Source organism: Ostrinia furnacalis, unplaced genomic scaffold (genome assembly GCF_004193835.3).
Source record: "Ostrinia furnacalis isolate ACB-3 unplaced genomic scaffold, ASM419383v2 OfSCF7311, whole genome shotgun sequence".
Taxonomy (NCBI): Eukaryota; Metazoa; Arthropoda; class Insecta; order Lepidoptera; family Crambidae; genus Ostrinia; species Ostrinia furnacalis.
In genome coordinates, this window is record NW_021137550.1 from 87,642 (window position 1) to 110,484 (window position 22,843).

Genomic DNA, 22,843 nt, shown 5'->3' on the forward strand with positions numbered 1-22,843 from the left:
GATTCGTTACATTGTCTTTTTCGTATCTAAAAATAAAATATATTTAAAGTCCTGTACTCCACTAAATGCAGACTTATGGATTTACAACTGTCACACTCATCACAGCACAAACGATTTCTGATCAGCAAAGGCAATTTGTGTAGTGTCTACCTACATTTTACTAACTATTACAATATTACACAATTGGGTATTTGACACCATTTCCCAATAATTCTAAAGCACAACTTTTTTAAAAAGACACTTCTTTCTGGTCTTAAAAACTTAATTAATTTTTAATTACCTGTAAATTACGATTTAACGTTGCATTATAATTGAAAAAAGTAGTTTCATTGAGTTGATAAAATTGTGACGTCACATGCTAGTATTGCCGTACAAAATCTATGGGAGAGTGTCGTTTTGACAGTTTTAAAAAGTACGTCAATTGATTGGTGGTGTCAAATACCCTATTGGCCGATTCTGTCGAGAGTCAAAGATGATTGGATGGAGAGAATCAGACCATTATAATAGATCTCAAAGTCGAAATTTATTACCGAAATGCAAAAAGTTTTACAATATTTTAACAATGGTGTTTTAGTAACATTTAGCTGAATTTAACTACAATATGGCAATGTCGTATGGAAGACAAATTGACTGTTGAGGAGATCTGTGGTAGTATTTCATAATTGAACATGATTCTGAAATATTTAATGTAAAATGGGACTGACAATATAATTTAATGCTATTTACTAAAACCTTTACCTGGTAACTAAAAAGGAATCGAGTTTGTTTTTACTTATGTGTCTTATTATGGCTTTGACTAGGATCGTTTATTCAGTTTGGATATTCATGGTTAACCCTCCGTGTACGAGGTGACTAAAAGTTACGTCCCGTACCAGGTGGGGTATGACATACCCCAATATACAAAGTGATAAAACTTTCATAAAACATTTTTTTAGATGGAATTTAATATTTAATATTGATTATTTACGTATGCTAATTAGGCGTAAGACAAGTTCTGAGATGAAAATATGTATCAAAACATTTTTATAAAAAAAAAAAACAAAAAGACAGAATTTCCGTTGTTCTTGTAATTTAGGAATCAGTTTCTTATGTATAATTTTTAATTATAGCCTTTAACTATGACAACCGTTTTATTTAACAAAGTACAAGATATTTACTTATAATTTAAAAGTAAATTAAAAACTGGAAGGGTATAAATTCATTTTTATCATCGTTTTTTAATTTACCCCAATTCTGGTGAAAGAAAATGAGTATTCTCAATGCATAAAATGGGAGCGTAACAATTTCATTTATTTATAAAATATGTTATTCCATTTCAGCAGCCCATAAATTGTATCACCAAGTATAAATTGTAGCCCATAAGTGTATGTTCACATACATCATTGGATCTCAGTACTTAACTTCCAGATTTGCACTAAAAGTCATCTCATTTGACTAAAAGCGCTTGAAAATTTCAGATTCCGTGAAAATCACGAAAAATATTATTTGTATTGAATTTCATTCAACTGACAAAGCTAAAAATATATAAATTACACCAAAACTGTTAGATAATTTTTAAAACTTTTTAACAACGTCCCGTACCAGGTGGGGTGTGTGACACCCACACACACTTTAAAGGCATGTAACTCAGTTGGTAGTCACCGCTGGACTGATTTTGCAACTCTGATCGAAGCAGCAGCGCCATAATTCCAGCTACTGAGAATTTCAAATTTAGCACTTGCAAATTTTTAAAATTATGGCGATTTTTAAAGGACTGGGGTGTGTCACACCCCACCTCGTACAGCGAGGGTTAAAAACATAAATTGAAATAAAAACTTATACGGTGTGTCATATCAATAAAATAAAATCAAAATATACGTGGTTATAATAAAAATTATAATGTAAAATTCCTTTTCTTCTTCAAATACTTGAATAAGCAGTCCTAAGTTGATAAAAGCCGTAACTATTAATTTCGACACGTGATTTAATAAGGTCAGTGCGGGTCGAAGTGGCGTGACAACGGGACCACTAATGAGCAAATTAAAACTCTATTACCTTGATCAGACGAGCGAGAATCCCTGTGTCTGCTGGATGGCTTGCAAGAGGTAGTATTTGAGACGCTCTTTGGTTTTGTACCTGGGCAAGTCTAGCAGGTTGAAACATGTGTGGGCTACTGGGAAGTATCTGTCGTCGGCCACAGGTTGGATTCTTATCTAAAAAGACAATATTTTATAACAATATGCATTTTGATAACGAAGTAAAAAGTGATTAAAGGACAAATATGCGAACATCGGACCTCCCTAACCCATTTGGCAAGCGTGAGAAGTGTGGATCAGATCCTCCATTGCTTGCTCATGCAGTGGAGACTAAATGACATAATGGTGAAAATAATGAAGTAGATTAGTATGTTTCTACTATTGATATTACCAACCTTGATATCTCTCATGCCTTGTATAGGAACTCTGTCACTCCCAGTGAGGAACAAAAGGAACTTTTTCTTATCCTCAATCGCTAGCTCATGAAACACTTCCCAGAACCATCTGAAATTAAACGAGAAGACTTATACAGGGTGTTTCTTGTAAGGTGTCAAGCCGAAGGCAGGTGATAGGTGAGGACTAGACCTATCGATTTTACCCCCATGTATGTTCTACGATTTTTCATAGTTTAGAAGTTATCGTTAATTTTGTGATTTTTTCAAATTGTATGACCCAGTAGGCTTTAAATTTTTTTATCTTTTTTTTGGGTCGACTTTTCTCAGATTTCTTTTTTTTGACAGATTCCCTATTAATTGCAGATTTTTTAAAAAAATAATCAACTTCCTATCTTTGATGCAAGATACAAAATTTTTGCTAGAAACATAAAAAATATGCTTTTAGCGGAACATTCTAAAATTTTCAACTTAAAGGTTTGAAAAAAAAAAGAACTTCCATAGGTCCAAAATAATTTAAAAAACTGCGCAGTTTTCTGAACTTTCATAATAACACAAAAAAACATGTACTTAATAGTCCATTATTTTCTGTAATCGCTCCACTCAAGTGGGAAGTTGGAGATTTCGTTACATGTTTTTTACTTTCTTAGGACTAAGTAATGTTTGCAATCCCTTAAGTTTACGTTATGTAGAACACATTTAGAAACAATATCTGAAAAGAACATTTTTTATCCACAACGAGGAAGCTCTTGCCCTTCATCTGGTATACAATAGGGAATATGAAAATATTGATGAACTGCGGACAAAGCTGACTGAAGCACAAAACCAAATTAAAATGAAGAAGAAGGTTTTACAAAGAATTTTTTGCGTCGTTGTCGAATGTGCATTCAGGTCAACGGCGGACATTTTGAACATTTACTTTAAATTAAATTATTACACCCATTTTTGCGCTCTCTCTCTCTCTCTCTCTCTCTCTCACACACACACACACACACACACACACACATTAGTTAGTCCTAAGAAAGTCAAAAACATGTAACAGAATCTCCGACTTACCACTTTAGTGGAGCGATTACAGAAAATAATGGCCTATTAAGTACATGTTTTTTTGTGTTATTATGAAAGTTCAGAAAACTGCGCAGTTTTGAAAATTATTTTGGACCTATGGAATCACTTTTTTTTTTTAAACTTTTAAGTTGAAAATTTTAGGATGTTCCGCTAAAAGCATATTTTTTATGTTTCTAGCAAAAATTTTGTATCTTGCATCAAAGATAGGAAGTTGATTATTTTTTTCAAAAATCTGCAATTAATAGGGAATCTGTCAAAAAAAAGAAATCTGAGAAAAGTCGACCCAAAAAAAAGATAAAAAAATTTAAAGCCTACTGGGTCATACAATTTGAAAAAATCACAAAATTAACGATAACTCCTAAACTATGAAAAATCGTAGAACATACATGGGGGTGAAATCGATAGGTCTAGTCCTCACCTATCACCTGCTTTCGGCTTGACACCTTACAAGAAACACCCTGTATAACGTCACATTACACACTCACATTATTAGTGTTGTTTTGTTGTCACAGAAAAAGCGTAATCGCTCCATGAAGACTGGGAGATAGGAAATCTGATTTTACTCGGGTATACCCGAGTAAACTCAAATGTTGCGTTTATAACGCAACAGAACAAATTAAAATCTTTAAACCAATTCAGGAAAGAGTCCACGATTGATATTGAATCTAGTTGACAGACTTTTATCGTAACACGGGCATTAAATGATAAAACATCGTCTAACAAAGTTTATTATATTTACCTGACTTGTTGATCATTGGCCGAGTATCCATTCTTGTACTCGCAGTTGCTCTCAAACATGTCCCAGTCATACTCCTCGTTGCCGATCACCACCGACATCAGCTCGTGAGATCTGAACAACTTTATTATCCTTCCGCCACAGACCTGCATATAACGTATATTGTATATTTATATTTCCAGTCATAAAACACATGGATAGTGGATGGTAGAAAACTTACTATTTCAAATGAAGGATATAATCTTCATTTGAAATAGTAAGTTTTCTAATTTCATCATCATCATTTCAGCCACAGGACGTACACTGCTGAACAATGCCCTCCCCCAATGACTTCCACATCGCACGGTTGGTAGCGGCCTGCATCCAGCGCTCCTACCTATATCAAGTTGTCAGTCAACCTTATGGGTGGACGTACCACGCTGCGTTTTCCTACATTTCTTATTTCAATGGTTGTCAAATTCGATTTTATGCATCTTCGAAAGCAATGGATAGTTAGTGAGGGCTATCGTTTTTATACTTAAAGTTGGCACCACTGGCGAGTTGCAGTACCTTACTCTACAGTGGTGCCATCCTGGTGAGTGCAAATGTGATAGTTCTTCCACTTCCGAGCTCACCAGTTGGCGCTACTTCTTATGAACAGCAAGTGATAGGATCTTTACATTGCGGTGGCGCTAACTGGGGACCGCTATTAGTAGTCCGCGGTAGTCCTCATTGAGTTCGCAATCTGATGACGTCATAGTCCTCACTCTCTAATGCCATACAAAATATACGGGAATCAATTTTGACAGCTCATAAAAGATATTTCAATTGACTAACTGACATCCTAGACTGGATCCCACTTAACATCAGGTGCGATTGTGGTCAAATAACTGCCGTGTTATGCATTAAAAAAAACTAGAACACTACCATAAAAAACTATTACCTTTTGGAACCCTTGATTGAAAGCCTTGAACTGAGTCTCGACAGATTTGTTGAGCAAAAAGTCGACGTATAAGTCGACATATTCCTGTTTGTTCTCGTGCGTGACCGGCACGTTCTCGCCGTCTTCCTTCAACGGGTGCACTTGTATCTGATCGAATACTTCTGTGTTGACGGCAAAGCAGAGGCTGAATACCTGGAAAATATCAACTTTAAAGAAAAATTTAGATTAAACTAGCTTTCCGCCCGCGGCTTCCCCGCGTGGAATTTCGTTCGTGAAAGGACAGTGCCAATCCATGTATGGAAGTTGGACCAAGTGCTGCCCAGAATGAAACCATAGTGCATTTTGTTCCTCAGGCCAATACTAATTTGTAAACCGAAGCGCACTGAAATCTGTCCCTGGAGTTAAGAGAAAAAAAGAGTTTTGTTTTGAATTATTTACATACAAAATATCATCGATGTATACGTACTACGCATAATATTTCGCGATTATGGCATTAAATAACACTCGCTATGTTGAACTTAACCATACTGCATCCATACACCTTACTTTAGTACGACTTCGACATTATTTATATGCGATCAAGCGCTGTTTCAGTAGTTTAGTTAGTTGACCGAAATTAATTATTTCCAAAATGGAGCAAAAAGTTTTAGCTTACAATAACTTCAATAATCGATTGTAATACACCAATAAATTGATTTTTCGCAAGGATAGAGAACTAAAACTTCTTGCTTCATTTTGGAAATAATGATTTCTGTCAACTAACCAAACTATTGCAACAGCGTTAGATCGCTTATAAAGAATGTCTAAGTCGCACTAAAGTAAGGTGTACGGATGCAGTATGGTTAAGTTTAACATAGCGAGTGTTATTTAATGCCAAAATCACGAAATCTTATGCGTAGTACGTATATATCGATGATATTTTGTATGTAAATAATTCAAAACAAACTCATTTTTTTCTCTTAACTCCAGGGATAGATTTCAGTGCGCTTCGGTTTACACATTAGTATTGGCCTGAGGAACAAAATGCACTATGGGTTGATTCTGGGCAGCACTTGGTCCAGACCCTGGCACTATCCTTTTCCTGAATTTTCTTTGCTATAAACCTCACGGAGCCCGAGACCTTTCCAACGAATGCAAAACCGTGGAAATCGGTTCGTGCGTTCTGGAGTTATAGCGTCAGGAAGAAAAACCCGACTTATTTTTATATAGTAGATAAAAAACAAATTGGCTAAACTGGACATTATCAGCCAACATTTCTACGCTGGAAGGCAGACACACGATATATCAGGCTATGAAAGTATGAATCAAGGACTTTTTATCTTATAGTAGTGTGTCATTTTGATACGAGCTAGTTAAGCTGGATGAAAAGCTAATAAGTATAGGAAATTAAATGCAATACTCGAATATTTTGTTAGTCCCCTAGCGAAAAGTAGCTGTATTTTAATCAGCTATCTTGGCATGAAAACTTTTTGAATCCTATCTGAATCATTGCCCGAAAACTAGACAACATGGTTTATGATATGTCATAAACCATGTTGCAGAAATACAGGCAGAAATACAAAGTCTAGACCGAGACACTTTTCTTACTATCTTCTTCTCTAATCTTACAGTATTTTATGATATTCGTTAAAGATGAAAGATCTCGCTCTTTGGTGCTCCTTGGCGAAGGCTTACTTCCAACAACGATACAACTGACTATAGTGATGACGATATAATACCAATACACTTACATCTTCCACGTCCTCGTCTGGGTATTCCAATAAGCTTTTCAAGCTGTTAGCAAGCGTCGGGTACAGATCAGAGAGGTCATCCAACATGATAGACTCGCCCAGCAACTTCTTGTATAGGACCAACGGGAAGGGAACATAGATGATTATCGAATTGTATATCGCTAAACCGTATATAGCACCTAGAAAGTGAAAAGGCTGGTTTAGAGATAGGATTAAAAACTAAATTTAATACAGGAACACATTTTACAAAACTACACTTCAATCACACAAAAATCATATTTTCATTGTCTAAGGATCAGCCTCAGTTTGGCACATTGACAAATTCAGTATGGGAAATATGTCAAATAGACAAGTTTATTCTTCAGTTAAAAGTTATCCGACGATGGTAAAATCAGCCCTAATTCGCATAGCAATTTTATGTTCATCAACTTTGGGTGAAATGAAGTGAGAAGAGAAAGTTTAATAATTTGATTAAAATTTTACAGCAAAAAAGTGTACAGTCGAGAGCTCATTGTACTACACGTTTTGTTGTACAGTCACGGAATGAAAAGGTTCGTCAGTTTTTAAATTGATTCCTTCAACGAATCGCGAGCACATATTACCTTTTGAAACTATGTTACAGAATAATCTCGAGTTAGAGAAAATAATCTTTAACTGTTCGTCAGTAAAGTTCAAAATTATTCTGATCTAAGTTGTTTGACGATTGATCTTGTCAAGATTTTTATGATTGATAAACTAAAACCTTCTTGTTGGTTCAACCTGCCATTATTATTTCTATTAAATAAATAAAAAACTACATTTTGTAACATTGCATGGGATAGAAAATTAAACAAGCAAAACCTTATTCGTTAGCAAACGTCATATTTATTTAAATGTTAGCAGCACTGTTTCTTGCACTGTTATGTTGGCATGTTTGACTCTTACAGTACCTAGTGCAAGCGAAAACCGACACTAAGGTGACGAACCTTTTCATTCCGCGACTGTACAATATAAGAACTACATAAGAGAAGTCACACTCACCAATCAAATAATACATGATGTCTTCTTCAAATGGGTTGTTCGAGAACCAGATCATGTTGGTTTCCTCCGACTGCTTGAACATGCCGTACACTGGATCGAATATTTCCTTCAATAATAATATGAAGAATTCTTTTCTGACACCACCGGCGTCTTCTGCCTCTTCGCCTACGAATTCTACCTGAAGATAATATTAGTTTTAATATACAAGTAACGAGAGCAGTGTCCACTTAATTACTAAGATTTTATTTTCATTTTAAATCTAGTTATGTACTTCACATCAGTGAGAATTCAAAATATCAAGGCAAATAGACGCGGGAGCATTCGAAAGCAGAACTTCGAGAGGTTTGAGTGACATAAAAGCGTCATAGCTTCATCATACGCCATAAAATTAAAAATCTTGAAATGCACCAGTAGTTCAATTCCATTTGCAAAAACAAACCTCGCAATTATTCATCACGTCCAAAGTCTAAATGAAATGTAACAAAAAATCAACTTACTTTTAGCGGTTTCTTCAACTGCGACGTATCGTGGTTGCTGATTTGCAACATCGTATCCCTCACTATGTGATTTCTTGACACAGTCAGGTTCAAAAACTGGTCTCCTTGATGGTAATCATAAGTGGGGTCGGTGAATAACCGCGTGAATATTTGTGTAGCAGCCCTGCTTATAGCCACTTGCATTTGCAACTGCTGGTCTATTTTCAACAGCAAAGACTTGCATTGGACGTCGAAGAGGAAGGGATAGTTGCACATATGCGGCTGCGTTGACTGGAGAGAAAGGTCTTGATTTAATCGTCATGATAAATATAACACATTTCAATCACACCACAATCTAATTCCATCACTACACCACCATTTCCCATTACATACTAAACAGTCAACTTTAGCTCTAGCTAGTAAGTTCTAACTTACAAGATTCCTGTAAGTTATTTAATAGATATAGTTCGCGCAGTGAGAGTTGAGGCGATCAACACAAGCAAGATTTGTATCTGTATACGCTCGCCGCGCAGTCACTTTGCGTAGTCTGACTGACAAATACTTTGTGTCTCGCTTGCACACATTAGCAACAAGAGCGAGGCAGCTAGTATATTAGATATTTGAACTTCTATGTGTGATGTATTGTGCGAATTTTGTGTATTCAAATATTCCATCAGTTTGAGTACCGTGTTCGCCTCAACTTTCGCTGCGCGACCTACAACTAGATTCATATAACATAATCTGACATTAGCTACTTACACTATGGTCGGATAGCCAGTTGATGTAGTCTGTCGCTATGTCCACATAGCTACATAGCTCGTCGATGTAAAAACACTCTGCTGGTATCTTAGGCTTCTTGGGATTCATAAAGTTTGTTTTGTTCAGTGACGACAGCGTGTTTAGAATTTGGACTATGCTGTGTGTGAAATATATTTTCTGAAAAATAAAGTGCTATTTTGAAAATAATGTTATGTTGCTTAACCACCAAAACTATTATTCGTAACTAAGAGGGGTGTAATATGGCATCGCTCTAGTGAGATCTTGGAACCAAGGCTTTTTTCTTCCAGCTTCCTAACGTAAGTCTTGATTCAAATAATTACACCAATGAGCCTCGTAATACATCTTTGGTTGGTGGAATTACAACATGACTACAAAAGAAATATTATACCAAAATCGCTATAGTTACCTTATTGGCTCGGACCACTGGCTGCATCAACTCATAAACAATAACACTCTTGAATATATCTACCAGCATCTCGAAGTATTCCGCAGATTGAGACTCCCACCACATGTTGACTATCCTTTGGGGATGCACGGATAGATTGTTATATGCTTCTGCGAATGGTCCCTAAAATATATCACATAGTTAAAATACAAACATATCGGAAAATAAGTTGAATGTTTAGTCAAAATGTCAAGAATTCATTGGCTGTATTCATCTCTGTCTCACATCTGGTAATAATAGCACAGAATAATAATAAGTACTACGTACAGAAGTTTTACTTCGCGAAGGTATTTAAAAAAAATTATGCTCAAAGTCATTAACAATATGGGGTAACTTAGCCTGTCTCAAGAGTCAAGCACCATTTTGTTGACAAACGTCAGTGATGGGCACTGCGCCGGAGCTATAGGGCTGACTTCGGTAAAATGATGTGACGTGAGGTGCCAAACTGCGGAAAATGGCGGAGGATATACATGATTTACCATGAATTATCATGAATAATATTAACTACTTATTTACCTCTCAGTGTCTTGAGGCAACTTAAAAAAGTACATTCTGTGTTTTTATTATTATTTAGGCAGTTAAATACTGCACAGTACTGAGTACACCATTTTCTTTATTTTCTTCCATCATACATAAGAATACGCGTGCGTGAGTCAATGTTCGCTCGTATGTGAGGCCTTGTCGAATAGTATCCTGTAGGTGGGCCATCGTGCGTGTTTTGTTTTCGATGTAAACTCGCGGAGATGAACAGGCCTGATGTGTGAAAGAGCTAGATACAGTCAATTTGAGTTTTTACCTGTAGTTCTGGATGTCGCCGAGGGTTCCGCATTTCGTGGTACAAAGGCAGCGTGAGGAATAACCTTAACGCCTCCGCATCAGGCGGGGAAGCCTTCATTTTCTTTATTACGTCCTCGGCTAGGTGACTGAAGATCTGATTTTAAAAAAAGAGTAAAAAGCTTCGTATACTAATTCTATAACACACAAAATGATACATTTTTAGAAACCCAATTGAGCAGAAGGGGCATGTATTAGATTGCTTTTTTAAAATAATACTAGCTTTCCCCCCGCGGCTTCGCCCGCGTGGAATTTCGTTTGTTAAAGGACAATGGGCAAAATGGTACCCGGCTCCAATAGATATGCTTCTAGTGTCGTTTGAAAGGTCTTACCAAGACGAACAACTTTTACTATGGCCACCAGCCTCAGATCTGGTTGTGTTCGAAGATAAATATACTTTTTTGCAAAATGGTACCCGGCTTCAATAGTTTTTTTTTTTTTTTTTTTTATCCACAACGAGGAAGCTCTTGGCCTGTATCTCACCTGATGGTAAGTGACGATCAGGCTGAAGGTGGAAGCGAGCTTCACCCGGAATCCTCAACCACGGAGGAACTGGCTATCTTACCTCTAACTGCCGGAACACAATAATGCTGTTAACATTGTTGTTATGGCGTCAGACTTAGGTAAGATGGTGGTAGCTAGCCATGTTATGTTTTTAGTGTCATTTGAAAGGTCTTACTTAGACGAACAACATTTACTATGGCCACCAGCTTCAGATCTGGTTGCGTTCGAAGAGAAACATATTTTTTGTGTAACCGAAGTATCATACGTGCCCATCGTAAGTATGGTTCTTACGTTATGCGAGGCATGAAGGGTTTACTGCTCCAGCATCCTTCCTTAACTCTATAATTATTGATAGGGATAATTGTGAAATAAATGTTTTTATTTGAAGAACTACTACCCCCTTATTAATAAAAGGTTATACCTAGGATGAACCTTGGATTAAAATGACATTTCCATACCAAATGACAATTTAAGCCAGAGTTCAACTAGGGTGTAACTTTTATTAATAAAGAGGTGGGAGTTTTATTACTTCTTAAGGGTTTTGTTATGGGTTGCTAAAGCGAATAAATCCACAAGACCCAATAAGTCCACCCACAAGATAGACCGACGACCTCATAAAGGTAGCGGGAAGGCGCTAGATGCAGGCCGCCACCAACCGGCCATTGTGGAAATCATTGGAGGAGGCCTATGTTCAACTGGACGTTCTATGGCTAAAATGATCATGATGATGATGATGAAAGCGAATAAAGGGCTAATAGCTTGGATAGTTCATCGTAGGTATAATCCTTTCCTTTTCAATGCTTCTTTTAGTTATATTAATAGATTGCAGTCATAATACATACTCATATACATGGATGATTGTGTTATACTTTCATTATAATACTTAGTGGAATTTCTGCTTTCAAAACGTGAATTAGAACTGGCCCCATAGCAGACATTTTCCTACATCTAAAGGCCTTTTGAAATACATATTGGTTATGGCTATTGGAGCGGGTACCACTTTCCATACATTGTTGCCCATCATCCTTTTCCTGAATTTTCTTTGCTATAAACCTCACGGAGCCCGAGACCTTTCCAACGAATGCAAAACCGTGGAAATCGGTTCGTGCGTTCTGGAGTTATAGCGGCAGGAAGGAAAACCCGACTTATTTTTATATAGTAGATTAGCAATTTGTAAATAAAAATTAATAATAATCCCGCTATCCCCTCGTGGTAAGCTAAATATTTATGTATTCATGCATGGTGTACTATCACAATGGCCGACCTTTATTTATTTATTAAAAGGATCTACATATTTTATACTCTCACCAGTTCCTTTATAGAAGTGTTTTCCAGCCTGCTGATGAGTGCGAACGCCTCCTCCGCACTTTTAAGGTCGACACCTGGCGTCTTGGTGTTGCATCCGAAGTGCGCGTTATGTGGCAACAGAAACGATGCGTTCACGCACGCTATTGACCCGAATACTGTCTCAAGGTAGGCTAGCAGGTCCTGTGGTAGAAAAGATATACAGTAGAACCGAACCGATTATCCGAACGCCGATTAACCGAATCGCCAATTATCCGAATCGTTCCTAAGCGTAATATAAAAAATTAACCCTTAACACCACTCGTGGGGGACCTAGCTCCCCCACCGCCTACTTTTTTGCAAATAAAATAATTATTTAAAATGCGACGCGGTTGCGGTCCGGTGTATTCCCAGTGATGCCCGAGAGCTAGCAGGGGACGGACGTGTGCGCTGTTCACGTTTGTGGTTTGTGAGGTACATGCCTTTGCGGGACCTAAGTCCCCCACGAGTGTAGTTATGTAGGTATTTTTCCATATTAGATTTTTTATAAATTTGTATTTTTCATTGGTTTTGCTGCAATATGGCTAAAGATTTGAATCCCCAGCAGATGTGTTGACTTACCTGAAGATCTACCAACACAAGGACCTAGTCAAAATAAAAAAAAGAAAGAAATCTAGGTGTCATGTGCCCACGAAGTAAAGATATCAATACTCCCAGAGTTTGCTCCAAATGTATGAAAAATGTCTGTCATATTGATGTGAAAATATATACCAAATGTCAGCAATGCGTTTATTTTAGATTATAATCATAATGTTGAGACTAATTATTATTGAGACTGCTAAGACATTTTTAGAATAAGATAAAAAAATATGGGCCAACTATTCCTATTGTGATTTTTCAAGTTCTTAAACTTATTGAAAAGTTTGTGTTTGTTTTTGTTCATAAGTATATTGGTTTATTAGAAAAACGTTTTTTTTTGTTTTGATATTCTAATTTTCAATATTATTTGGGGCTGTGAAGAAAACACTATAAATGAAACTAGTTTTTTGGTAACTTTTTTGTTTGTAGCTAGAAATAATATTGTTTTATGTTTAAAATACGATTAAACCTGTTTTTTCACTTAAATATATGTTTCTTGTTTATTTTATGAAAAATTATCCTAAGATATTTCATACTAAATTACTTAAATATTGAATACAAATAGTGGGGACTTAGGTCCCCCACGAGTGTAGATGTGTAAGCTGAAAATACCAAGTGGTGTTAAGGGTTAAAACCAAGTAATTTTTATTTTGTTTTATTGTAACAAGTTGGAACTCGCAGGAGTCTAGATATATTTCAACTGAACGTTATTGTAGAACTATAAACACAGTTATTAAAGTTTATTCTATGTGTGACAGTTCGTTTTTAACACGCTTTTTCTTTATTAACAGTCTATGTCCGATTATCCGAATTTTCGATTATCCGAATCGACCCCGGTCCCAATTAATTCGGATAATCGGCGTTCTACTGTAATAAGTATTTGTGTGGTTAGTTATAAGTATGTTGTAGTACATTTGCAATTATTCAGGTGGAACGATGACCCAAAGAACATGTTCATATTATGTGACATAAAATGAAATTAGCTTGATTTTGTGCCTTAGGCCCAGAACACATGGTGAAAGGCAACTGGAACGATACTGCAACTTCTAGTTACTTTTGAGTTGCATCTAAGTTTCTGCCATAGCGTCCGTTGAGAGACCACACATGACGCGACCAGTTTGAGACCGATTTGAACTGGTCAAACTGGTATAAATATATAGTAAGGTCCGACTGGCAGTTTTTTACAGAGCGTTCCGGCCGTATGAAGCCGCTGGTTTAGAAACATGATGTCACATTTTAAAATTATGTCATAATTTCGTAGAAAATTAAAAAAAAAGGCGGAGACTTAAACCACCGTTAATGTGTTTGTGATTCAATATCGCCCAACAAACGTCAATGGATGTGAAAAATAAAATGAATAGAAAAATATTTTCATTCAGCAAAGTTAAAAATAAGATGCAAAGTAGTTTATTATTTGAAATGCGACTTTGCATTTTGTTATCACAACAACACACAGCGATGCAGCCTTGACCTTAATATGCTGATAATAAATACATATTCGCATCACAATAAATATCAGCGATACTCGTAAGATAACTGAAGACACAACAGATTCTTTTATTTATAAATAATGACGATTTGGTGTAGTAATAATAACTCGGCTACTGCGTCGAAAAATTTGATAATTATATAGCGCTCGGGAAGCTATTGTAAACGCTGCCACATAATAATGTGCCGGGCAGTTTTAGCATGTTTTAACAAAACAATATCCGAAAGAAATAATGTTTATTAATATTTAACTATAGAATTATGAAACAATCTGGATACTTTTCCTATGAACCTTTTTAGGGCTTGCTGATGGATACTCACTTACCTGATTCACAACATCATCATCCTTGAACACCTCGCAAGCTGTCAGTTTGGACATGCTCAGGGTCAGTATCTGTTTTGAATGGTCCGGCACTCGGTAGTCAGCTGATATCCTGTCGCAGTTCAGAACTAAGAAGCTGTGGTCACCGCCTGCGAAAACTTTGATTGGCCCGCTGAAGATGTCCGGAGAAAACTGGAAAAAAATGAAAATTACATTAAATAATGTTGTCAGTGTGTAAGAAGGTTTATATGGGTCATGCATTTAAAGTCATAGCACACTTATCAACCCGGAAAGGGATCAACACCGTATCGCCTGTCAACCGCGAGGCGAGGCGTTTACGTTACGGATGTGTGCGTTGCAGTACGGACTTTCATACACAGAATACTGACCGCTACGAGTTGATACGGTTACGATCCGTTTCCAGGTTGATAAGTGTGCTTCGTCCTTTATGAAAAAGGCGCTAGTAGATAAATTGTCGAGAGATTACAGTTAATTGAAAGATAGAAGTTTCAAAATAGTAAATTAAGAATTAAGGTAATTTGAGATTTGACCACTATTTGTGCTGGGAATCGAACCCAAGAAATTTTGAGTCTCAGTAATTTTTACACATAAATCTCAGTCAAGAGTGAAATGTTATATCCCCAGAAATTAACGTCCAAATTGACACAATAGAAAAAACATACATACTTTTAACTATTCGAATTAAGAACTATTAGATCAAAAAGAAAAAGCAATTGTGATAAAACTATAACAACAAAAACATACAACAAAAATCAAGATGTATTTACAAACAACACTACGCTACATCTAACGAATATGACCACTACTGGAGAGCGTTAACAAAATGAAATAGTGTCTCTTGTCATAGTAATAAGGTTGAATATAGTGTGACTCAACATTTCGTTTAGACGAGCCCGCCTCGTGGCGAAGTGCCGTGGCGATCTCGACCTTCGTTTTCTTCTTTGGCTGAGAGAGGACAAAACTGCTGTCATTACTCCGAATGACGTAAAAACTTAATCTAGAATGAAAACTGAGAGGTTTTATTAAAACTTATTATGTATGATGCAAACAAATCATGTAGGTGATCAAATTGGAATTATTTCCAAGGCGATGTCCAATTTATTAGGATAATCAACAGACAAGGGCTCATTAATATTTGTTATTATATTAATATAACTAAATTCTACAATAAATTATCATTATTAACAGGGTGTTCAATCGTCATGAATGGTAAAATGAAATCCCTGTATTTTGATTACATTTACAGGACCTAATATTAAAACGACTATCTCTATCGATAGATCTAGTTCATTATCATAATTTATTTATTTTTAAGAAATTCTATATCTACATCTGTTATCACATCTATTCTATATGATGTACAGTCACGGAATGAAAAGGTTCGTCAGTTTTCAAATTGATTCCTTCAACGAATCGCGAGCACATATTACCTTTTGAAACTATGTTACAGAATAATCTCGACTTAGAGAAAATAATCTTTAACTGTTCGTCAGTAAAGTTCAAAATTATTCAGATCAAAGTTGTTTGACGATTTATCTTGTCAAGAAGATATTTATGATTGATAAACTAAAACCTTCTTGTTGGTTCAACCTGCCATTATTATTTCTATTAAATAAAAAAAAATATTGTCAATTGGTGAATGTCATCATTGCATTGCACTGATGGGATAGAAAAATAAACAAGCAAAACCTTATTCGTTAGCAAACGTCATATTTATTTTAATGTTAGCAGCACTGTTTCTTGCACTGTTATGTTGGCAGGTTTGACTCTTACAGTACCTAGTGCAAGCGAAAACCGACACTAAGGTGACGAACCTTTTCATTCTGCGACTGTACATACAAACAATAATGTAAACAAAAATGTAAAAAAAAACACATGAGCATCGTGTAAGTACTACTACTGTAGTAAAAATAAACTTGCACAACTAAGCAAAAAACTATATCTACTGTAAAAAGCAATTTACCAAGTCAAATGTATTCACCTTACTGTGGCCTGGATTTTCAGTCTGCATGAAAAATTTATTTATGTTAATAAAAAGATCGATTTGTATACAATACGAAAGATAATGACGGAAAGGTTTTTAGAAAAATAGTGTTAATAAATCTCATTCTATTTCAACATAAAGTACATTGACCAACATTATTTATTGGCCAATACTAATTATGCTAAGCTGTTTCTGATACGATGCTAACGTTGACAGAATATGGCGAACAATAGGAGTAGAAAACAGCACATTATATTAAACTTTTTTGTTGCACAATTGCACCTATTTATAATTGAATAAGATGATGACTTGAAAAATGAAAATTGAAGTAAATAAAGTTGTCAACACTGACAACTTTATTTACTTCAATTTTCATTTTCAGGCTATACACACGTATAGCCTGACCAGGAACATAAAAACCCTGGCATAGAGGCGCGTCAATTGCATTTGATAGTGCAACACTGAGTACAGTCGTACCTGTGTTAAATTATTAGTATCAGGATTCGGGCTAATTTGATATTTTCATAAATTAACGAAAAAATATTATTATAGGTAACCTGGTTTAAATAAATTAAATGAAACCATCAATCGAGTTAGTAGGATTTATTTTATTATTCATCAATAACCAAATTCAGAACTTGAATATTCAACTGCAATGTCTGCTCATGAACGCTTCAAACTCGGTACTTCTTTCCCAATTCCATAAAATTCAATACTTACAAAGTGACAAAAAACTTTAAAATAGGTAGTTGAAACAAACCACAGCTAATTTTCATAGTGGACTGTACTATACGATAAACATGTCAGTCAATTTGACAACCTTTGTCGAAAACATTATTCAATGAAAATATTGTCCGAACCCTTAGTATTTCTCTTCGAAAAATACTTTAACACATTGTGAACCACTTTTCTTTCATGACTATAAAAAGATTTTAGCAATTTAATTCACAAAATCAATTGCGCACATTTAAAATCAAGTTTGTTTACACTTTGACAGCAATAGACTGACATGCAAGGTGACATGTCAATGAAGTTTTCAGTTACTGTTGCCATTAAAAGAAATTAGTACCATTAGTTTTCCGCAACATGGCGAGGGTTTTTATGTTCCTGGTCAGGCTATAAGGTTTTTATATGGTGATGTTCCATCCATAAAAGAATTATAGCTGATTTATTGTTAAGTGTTAACTTTCAATTGTTAATTGTTTCTTGGCTTATAGATATCCATACTCACATACCAGCCGATTCGTTGCACCACCTGTGAAACTAACTACAACCACACACCGTTCAAACAGTACTAACTGGTGACTCCTCGCTCGGCGTAAAGGCTACCGGCGTCGGAACCAGCGCTAGGGCCATGTGTGGGCAACCCAGCTGTCCTCGGGCGCCGTATCCACAGGCCAAGATGCGTTCTCCCACACGGCATAGCAGATGACGTCTGCCGCATGCCACTTGGGTCACTGTGCTGCCCATTAGCTCCATAACCTAAGGATAAAAGTGTAAAAGTGCTTTTTTAAGCCTATTTACAGAAATAAATGTTTTTTAATGAGTTTTTTTTTTAATAAAACTGTATCATTATTATGGAATAACAGTGCATTGCTAGACATAGCTCCATCCTAGAACGCCATAAAGAAAGCTGCTGACAGTAAGCCAAGAAACGCAACATAGCACGATCTCCTGCTTTCTTCATCCAGCCAATGCTTTAACTTGATGTCATTGGTTCATCAAGCAAGTGAGTCCTAACAGTATGTACTAATGCTATAATAGATCGTTTCATCCACTAAGACGCGCCCCACAATTCTACCGCTAATGTTTGAGTATTATTGGTACACGCTAATTTATCCATGAGTGTGCACGCACACTACAATAATGACGCTTAGATTGCTCGGATCAAACTCCCCGCATCCCGCGCTTCCCTCGACCAAAAATTGGTGGGGCACGTCTTCGTGGATGAAACAATCTATAAAGACCTTTGATATGGCATGAGCGACATGGCATGACTTTGTTATTAGTTTTACAAACAATCGATAGACATCGCGCGCTAACTCACACTTTATGTAAGTGTTATCCCTATTGTTGTACCCATAGAAAGTTATAGGAAGATATAGTTTTTGAAATTCATATTAGATACATAATTTATTTACAGTTACATTGTAATAGAATTCAGGTACATAAATTGAAATCTTTGTTCTCTAGGAAATAACCATTCGCGCTAAATACTGTCTAGGTCTTAGTGACTCAGGTTCTATTTAAATAAATGAATATAATGAGATTGTATCTCAATATTTACGAAAACATCACGTCATAAGAATTTGAATTCATTTAGAAAACTTTCCGTTCCAAACCAAAGGGTATGTACAGACATTATCGCGATTTTTTCTCGAAGAAATTAATGTTTTTGCTTCTTTATAAACATGTTACATAATAGTTTATTTGATAATCAATACGTGCCTTCCGCTACCAACCGTGCGATGTGGAAGTCATTGGGGGAGGCCTATGTTCAGCAGTGGACGTCCTGTGGCTGAAATGATGATGATGATAATGACGTGCCTTCGTTCGTTCGTTCGTTTCAGCCGAAAGACGTCCACTGCTGGACAAAGGCCTCCCCCAAGGATTTCCACAAAGACCGGTCCTGCCTTACTACTATACAAATAAAGTATAATTATCACAGAAAACATCCTTCATTACCTTTCTAGGAAAAAGTTCATCTCGCGTGGTTCCGTGGCCAGTCTGGCCATACTCGCCGTTCCCACAAGTGAACACACCGCCGTCCAACGTTAGGAAGGCCGTGAAGTCTTCCCCGCAGGCAATGTGACATACCTATAAAGTACATTATTGATACAAAAATAGATTTTGAACCTGTTCTTCTTATGACAAGGCTCAAAATTAATCGCAAGTTATTGCGAGAAACTATTGACCAATATCATAAAATTACAAATAAGCAGTTAATGAAGACATATTAAAAACGTTTTTTAAGTAATCTAGGTAAGATAAATGGGATTTGTTTCATTGATAATTAAATAATGCGACATCCTTCCATGCATCAAAAATGATGCGCAACAAGTTGTCAATATCGTGCAACGTGTTTAAACTTTAGATCAAATAAAATAATGAGAAACCTATTATTTTCACCAACAGAAAGGCCATGAATGTCCAGTCCAGTGAATGACTTTTAAAATAGAAAGAAAAGTATTTATTTGATGAAAGTATTTAAAGCATTTACAAATATGTAACAGCTTAAAGGCTGCAACAGAGTACAAGCACCAAAGTGGCATCTGCTCAGTATAAGCCGTGACGTCAGAGAGCGTGTCACAACCACTGGTATTCAGCGGTAAAAAAAAACCACGCGCAAGAATTTCATCATCCTGTAAACCACACCGAACATTGTCCACGTCACGCGCCGTCGCACGACATTGTTTAACTTGTTGCGCCCATTGTACAGGCAAATATATGGCCTGGATTAACATACTTTTACATCTCGTAAAGATTTCAAGTGTGAAGGATAGCATCTGTTATCTTTGTGTTGCAGTCCCAATTGTCCATGTGTGTTTTTACCCCAACCAAATACAGCACCAGACCTGAAAGATAGTAAAATACAATGTTTTATTAGAATAAATAACTTGAAGAATATTATCAACACAAAACCACATGTGGTTATACTGGTTATACCTACTGCTGATAAAAACAATGTTTCATTCTAGATTTATTTCACATTAAATGTCAAGAGATTGTAGTTTATAATGGGCTTATTATTGTTTAATATGTATGTTAAGATTATTTTCTAAATGTACCTTTTACTTCACACTATATTATCAAGTTTTTCATGATATAAATAAACATTTTGCAGTATTCAAAAATAACAAAATATTGTGTCAAAATATACACTAAATGAAAAATACTTACTTAGATAAGGCAAATGTGTGGTTACTGCCACAAGCTATTAAAGCTATTGGCACGCCAAGCAGCGACGTAATAGGTAGAGGCACGGATTCCTTACTGGACATGGTGCCCAGGCCACACTGGCCGTAAGAGTTGGCCCCCCAAGCGTACAGGTCACCATCTAAAAAGTTTAAACTATACTTCGGGTTTAACCCAACATCATGGCAGGACCAGTTTCATGGAATAAAAATAAGAAAAGAAAAAGTATGAAGGTTTTAAATCAGAGTTACAAGAATTTGCCACAAAATATTTAGGTAACCGACTTTCAGAAGGGAGTAGATTCTCAATTCAGTTGGTTTTTTTTGCTGCTTTATACAATGCTACAATGTTGTAAATTATGGTGTAACATGTTTATCAATACAAGATATGGACATCAGATATGAAGAAGATGGCATTGCTAAATTTATGATAACCACAAACTAAAAAGTTTCAACTTACTCGATAGATTTGAGTAAGTTTAAAACTTTTTAGTTTTTGGTTATAACTGTATAACTTACTATTTGTTAGTGCTATTGAGTGGTAGGAACCACAAGCAATTTGTAGCACATTCTTTGTAGCCAGTGGTCTCACAATAGCTGGGAGGTTATGGGAGTGTGAATCATTCTTGGGGTCAAGCCCGAGTTGCCCCATGCTGTTGCAGCCCCAACTGAATGGCTGGCCCCACTCGTTCAAGGCTAGCGAGTGTTGCAAGCCACAGGCTACAGCTGATATTTTAAACTCCTTTAGCTTTTCCACTGAAGCTAAAACAAATAAAAACAGTCTTTTGTTAAGATTAAAAGTGCTTTTTTTAAGCCTATTTACAGAAATAAATGAGTTCTATGAGTTTTTATAAATAATCAATGGCCTAATCAAGAGGCTTCAATCAGTCTGGTTTTGATTGCCCTGCTTAACCAAACTAAAGTGAGCCTAAGTTGCATCACCTTACTTTGACCATAACTATAAACATAACCAATGTGTTGTGTATGGAGTTTGACAGACTTTTGATATTTGTTATACTTAATTAATATAAGATGGTGCAACCCAGCCTATAAATTGTTACTCGTTGTGTTTTTTCTTAGTGTTACTATTTTTGTTTAGAAGTGATATTTGTAATGACTGTTTTTGTGCCAAATAAATAGAAAAAAAAATTATGAATATGATTTCTAATTATAAAATACAATGTGATAGCTAGGTATTTATAATTGGTAAGTTACTGTTGCACATTTAAAATTAATGGAGACTTATTGGCTAGCTATAAAACCTTATTACCTGGATACTTCCCTTCTCTGCTATCTGTGTGTCGGCCCAGCTGACCCACTTCATTGCTACCGCACGAGTAGAGGTGCCCCTGATTTGTCAGGTAAAGGGAATGGAACTCCCCAGCTGCCACCAGACGAATGTGATTGCTCTCTTTCCATTTTGACAAAGTTGGTTTTATGACCTGAAACAGATGATAAACAAAAAAAAAATGAATTGTAAACTTCCTATTTAATACTAGGTATTGTACAACCAATTTACAAGTAAAATTATGACTGACGACTATGTTTGTAAAATGTGGGTACATCTGTTTCTTATCATTTATTTACATTAAAAAAAAACAAAATAGAATGTTAATGGAAGCAGCAAGGAGTTGTGCAAAATAGAGAAAACCAATAGATACGTTATGAAATATTTCAAGATAAAAACTAATTTATTAATATTATTGCAGTCTTTCGAAAATAAATCTAATAAGAAAACCCAATTAGACCAAAGGCTAGGATAGGTAAGCAGGAAAATGGCTATATTGTAGTATTCAGATCTTATCATTAGTTTATGCAATTTTATCAATTATAATAAAAAGGATACAGTTACCTATTATTTGTGTAATTATCTAAATACATTCCATTGATGGAGTGCCAATTGACGTTCAAGTACGATTCCGTATTTAATTTGAAACTTACCAAATCAATAGTTTCATGGCCTTCAATACACAATTCGTGATGAGTTGCATTACCCCAACAAAACATTTTTGTGTACTGCTTGGTCAATGACTTTTAAATTTTACAACCTAGAACTCTAACCTCTACACTAAACGATCCAGTCTATTATGAACGGAGGTAGATGAGAATTTAAATATATCTTTAAATAAACAGTCGCTACACCATCAATTTTAACAAAGACATTTTAAATTAAAATAATACAAATACATTTTGCAAAAGTCGAGAACAATCTTCCTATTAATGTTCTTTGACAGCTAATTTTGTAGTTTATTCAGAAAAACGTTCAATT

The 22,843-nt window shown here is 35.8% G+C and overlaps 1 protein-coding gene across 2 annotated transcripts; it reads right to left on the reverse strand.

Moving 5' to 3' along the window:
• Positions 1-1,797: 1,797 nt before the first annotated feature.
• Herc4 (HECT and RLD domain containing E3 ubiquitin ligase 4) lies at positions 1,798-22,805 on the reverse strand. 2 transcript variants are annotated; one of them, XM_028319662.1, is made up of 20 exons: positions 22,516-22,805; positions 21,845-22,016; positions 21,094-21,336; positions 20,561-20,717; positions 20,127-20,235; positions 19,346-19,477; positions 17,960-18,142; positions 15,553-15,621; positions 14,659-14,847; positions 12,231-12,410; positions 10,381-10,515; positions 9,546-9,707; positions 9,119-9,295; positions 8,381-8,650; positions 7,884-8,061; positions 6,864-7,042; positions 5,134-5,325; positions 4,215-4,357; positions 2,411-2,519; positions 1,798-2,192 (listed from the first exon to the last, which is right to left on the reverse strand). In XM_028319662.1, exons 1-20 carry the CDS (start codon positions 22,579-22,581, stop codon positions 2,040-2,042), a joined length of 3,198 nt encoding a protein of 1,065 aa, XP_028175463.1. In that variant the 5' UTR covers positions 22,582-22,805; the 3' UTR covers positions 1,798-2,039. The 2 variants fall into 2 exon arrangements, with proteins under 2 accessions (XP_028175463.1, XP_028175464.1); XM_028319663.1 differs by lacking the exon at positions 15,553-15,621 and having other exon boundaries at positions 22,516-22,804.
• Between the last annotated feature and the right edge of the window lie 38 nt (positions 22,806-22,843).

Coding starts and splice junctions, on each gene's coding strand:
- Herc4 (XM_028319662.1), bottom strand. CDS start 22,581: ATGTTTTGTTGGGGTAATGCAACTCATCACGAATTGTGTATTGAAGGC. Junction 21,337..21,844: donor CAGAGAAGGGAAGTATCCAG/GTAATAAGGTTT, acceptor TATTTGTTTTAG/CTTCAGTGGAAAAGCTAAAG. Junction 9,296..9,545: donor CAGTGGTCCGAGCCAATAAG/GTAACTATAGCG, acceptor TTTATTTTTCAG/AAAATATATTTCACACACAG.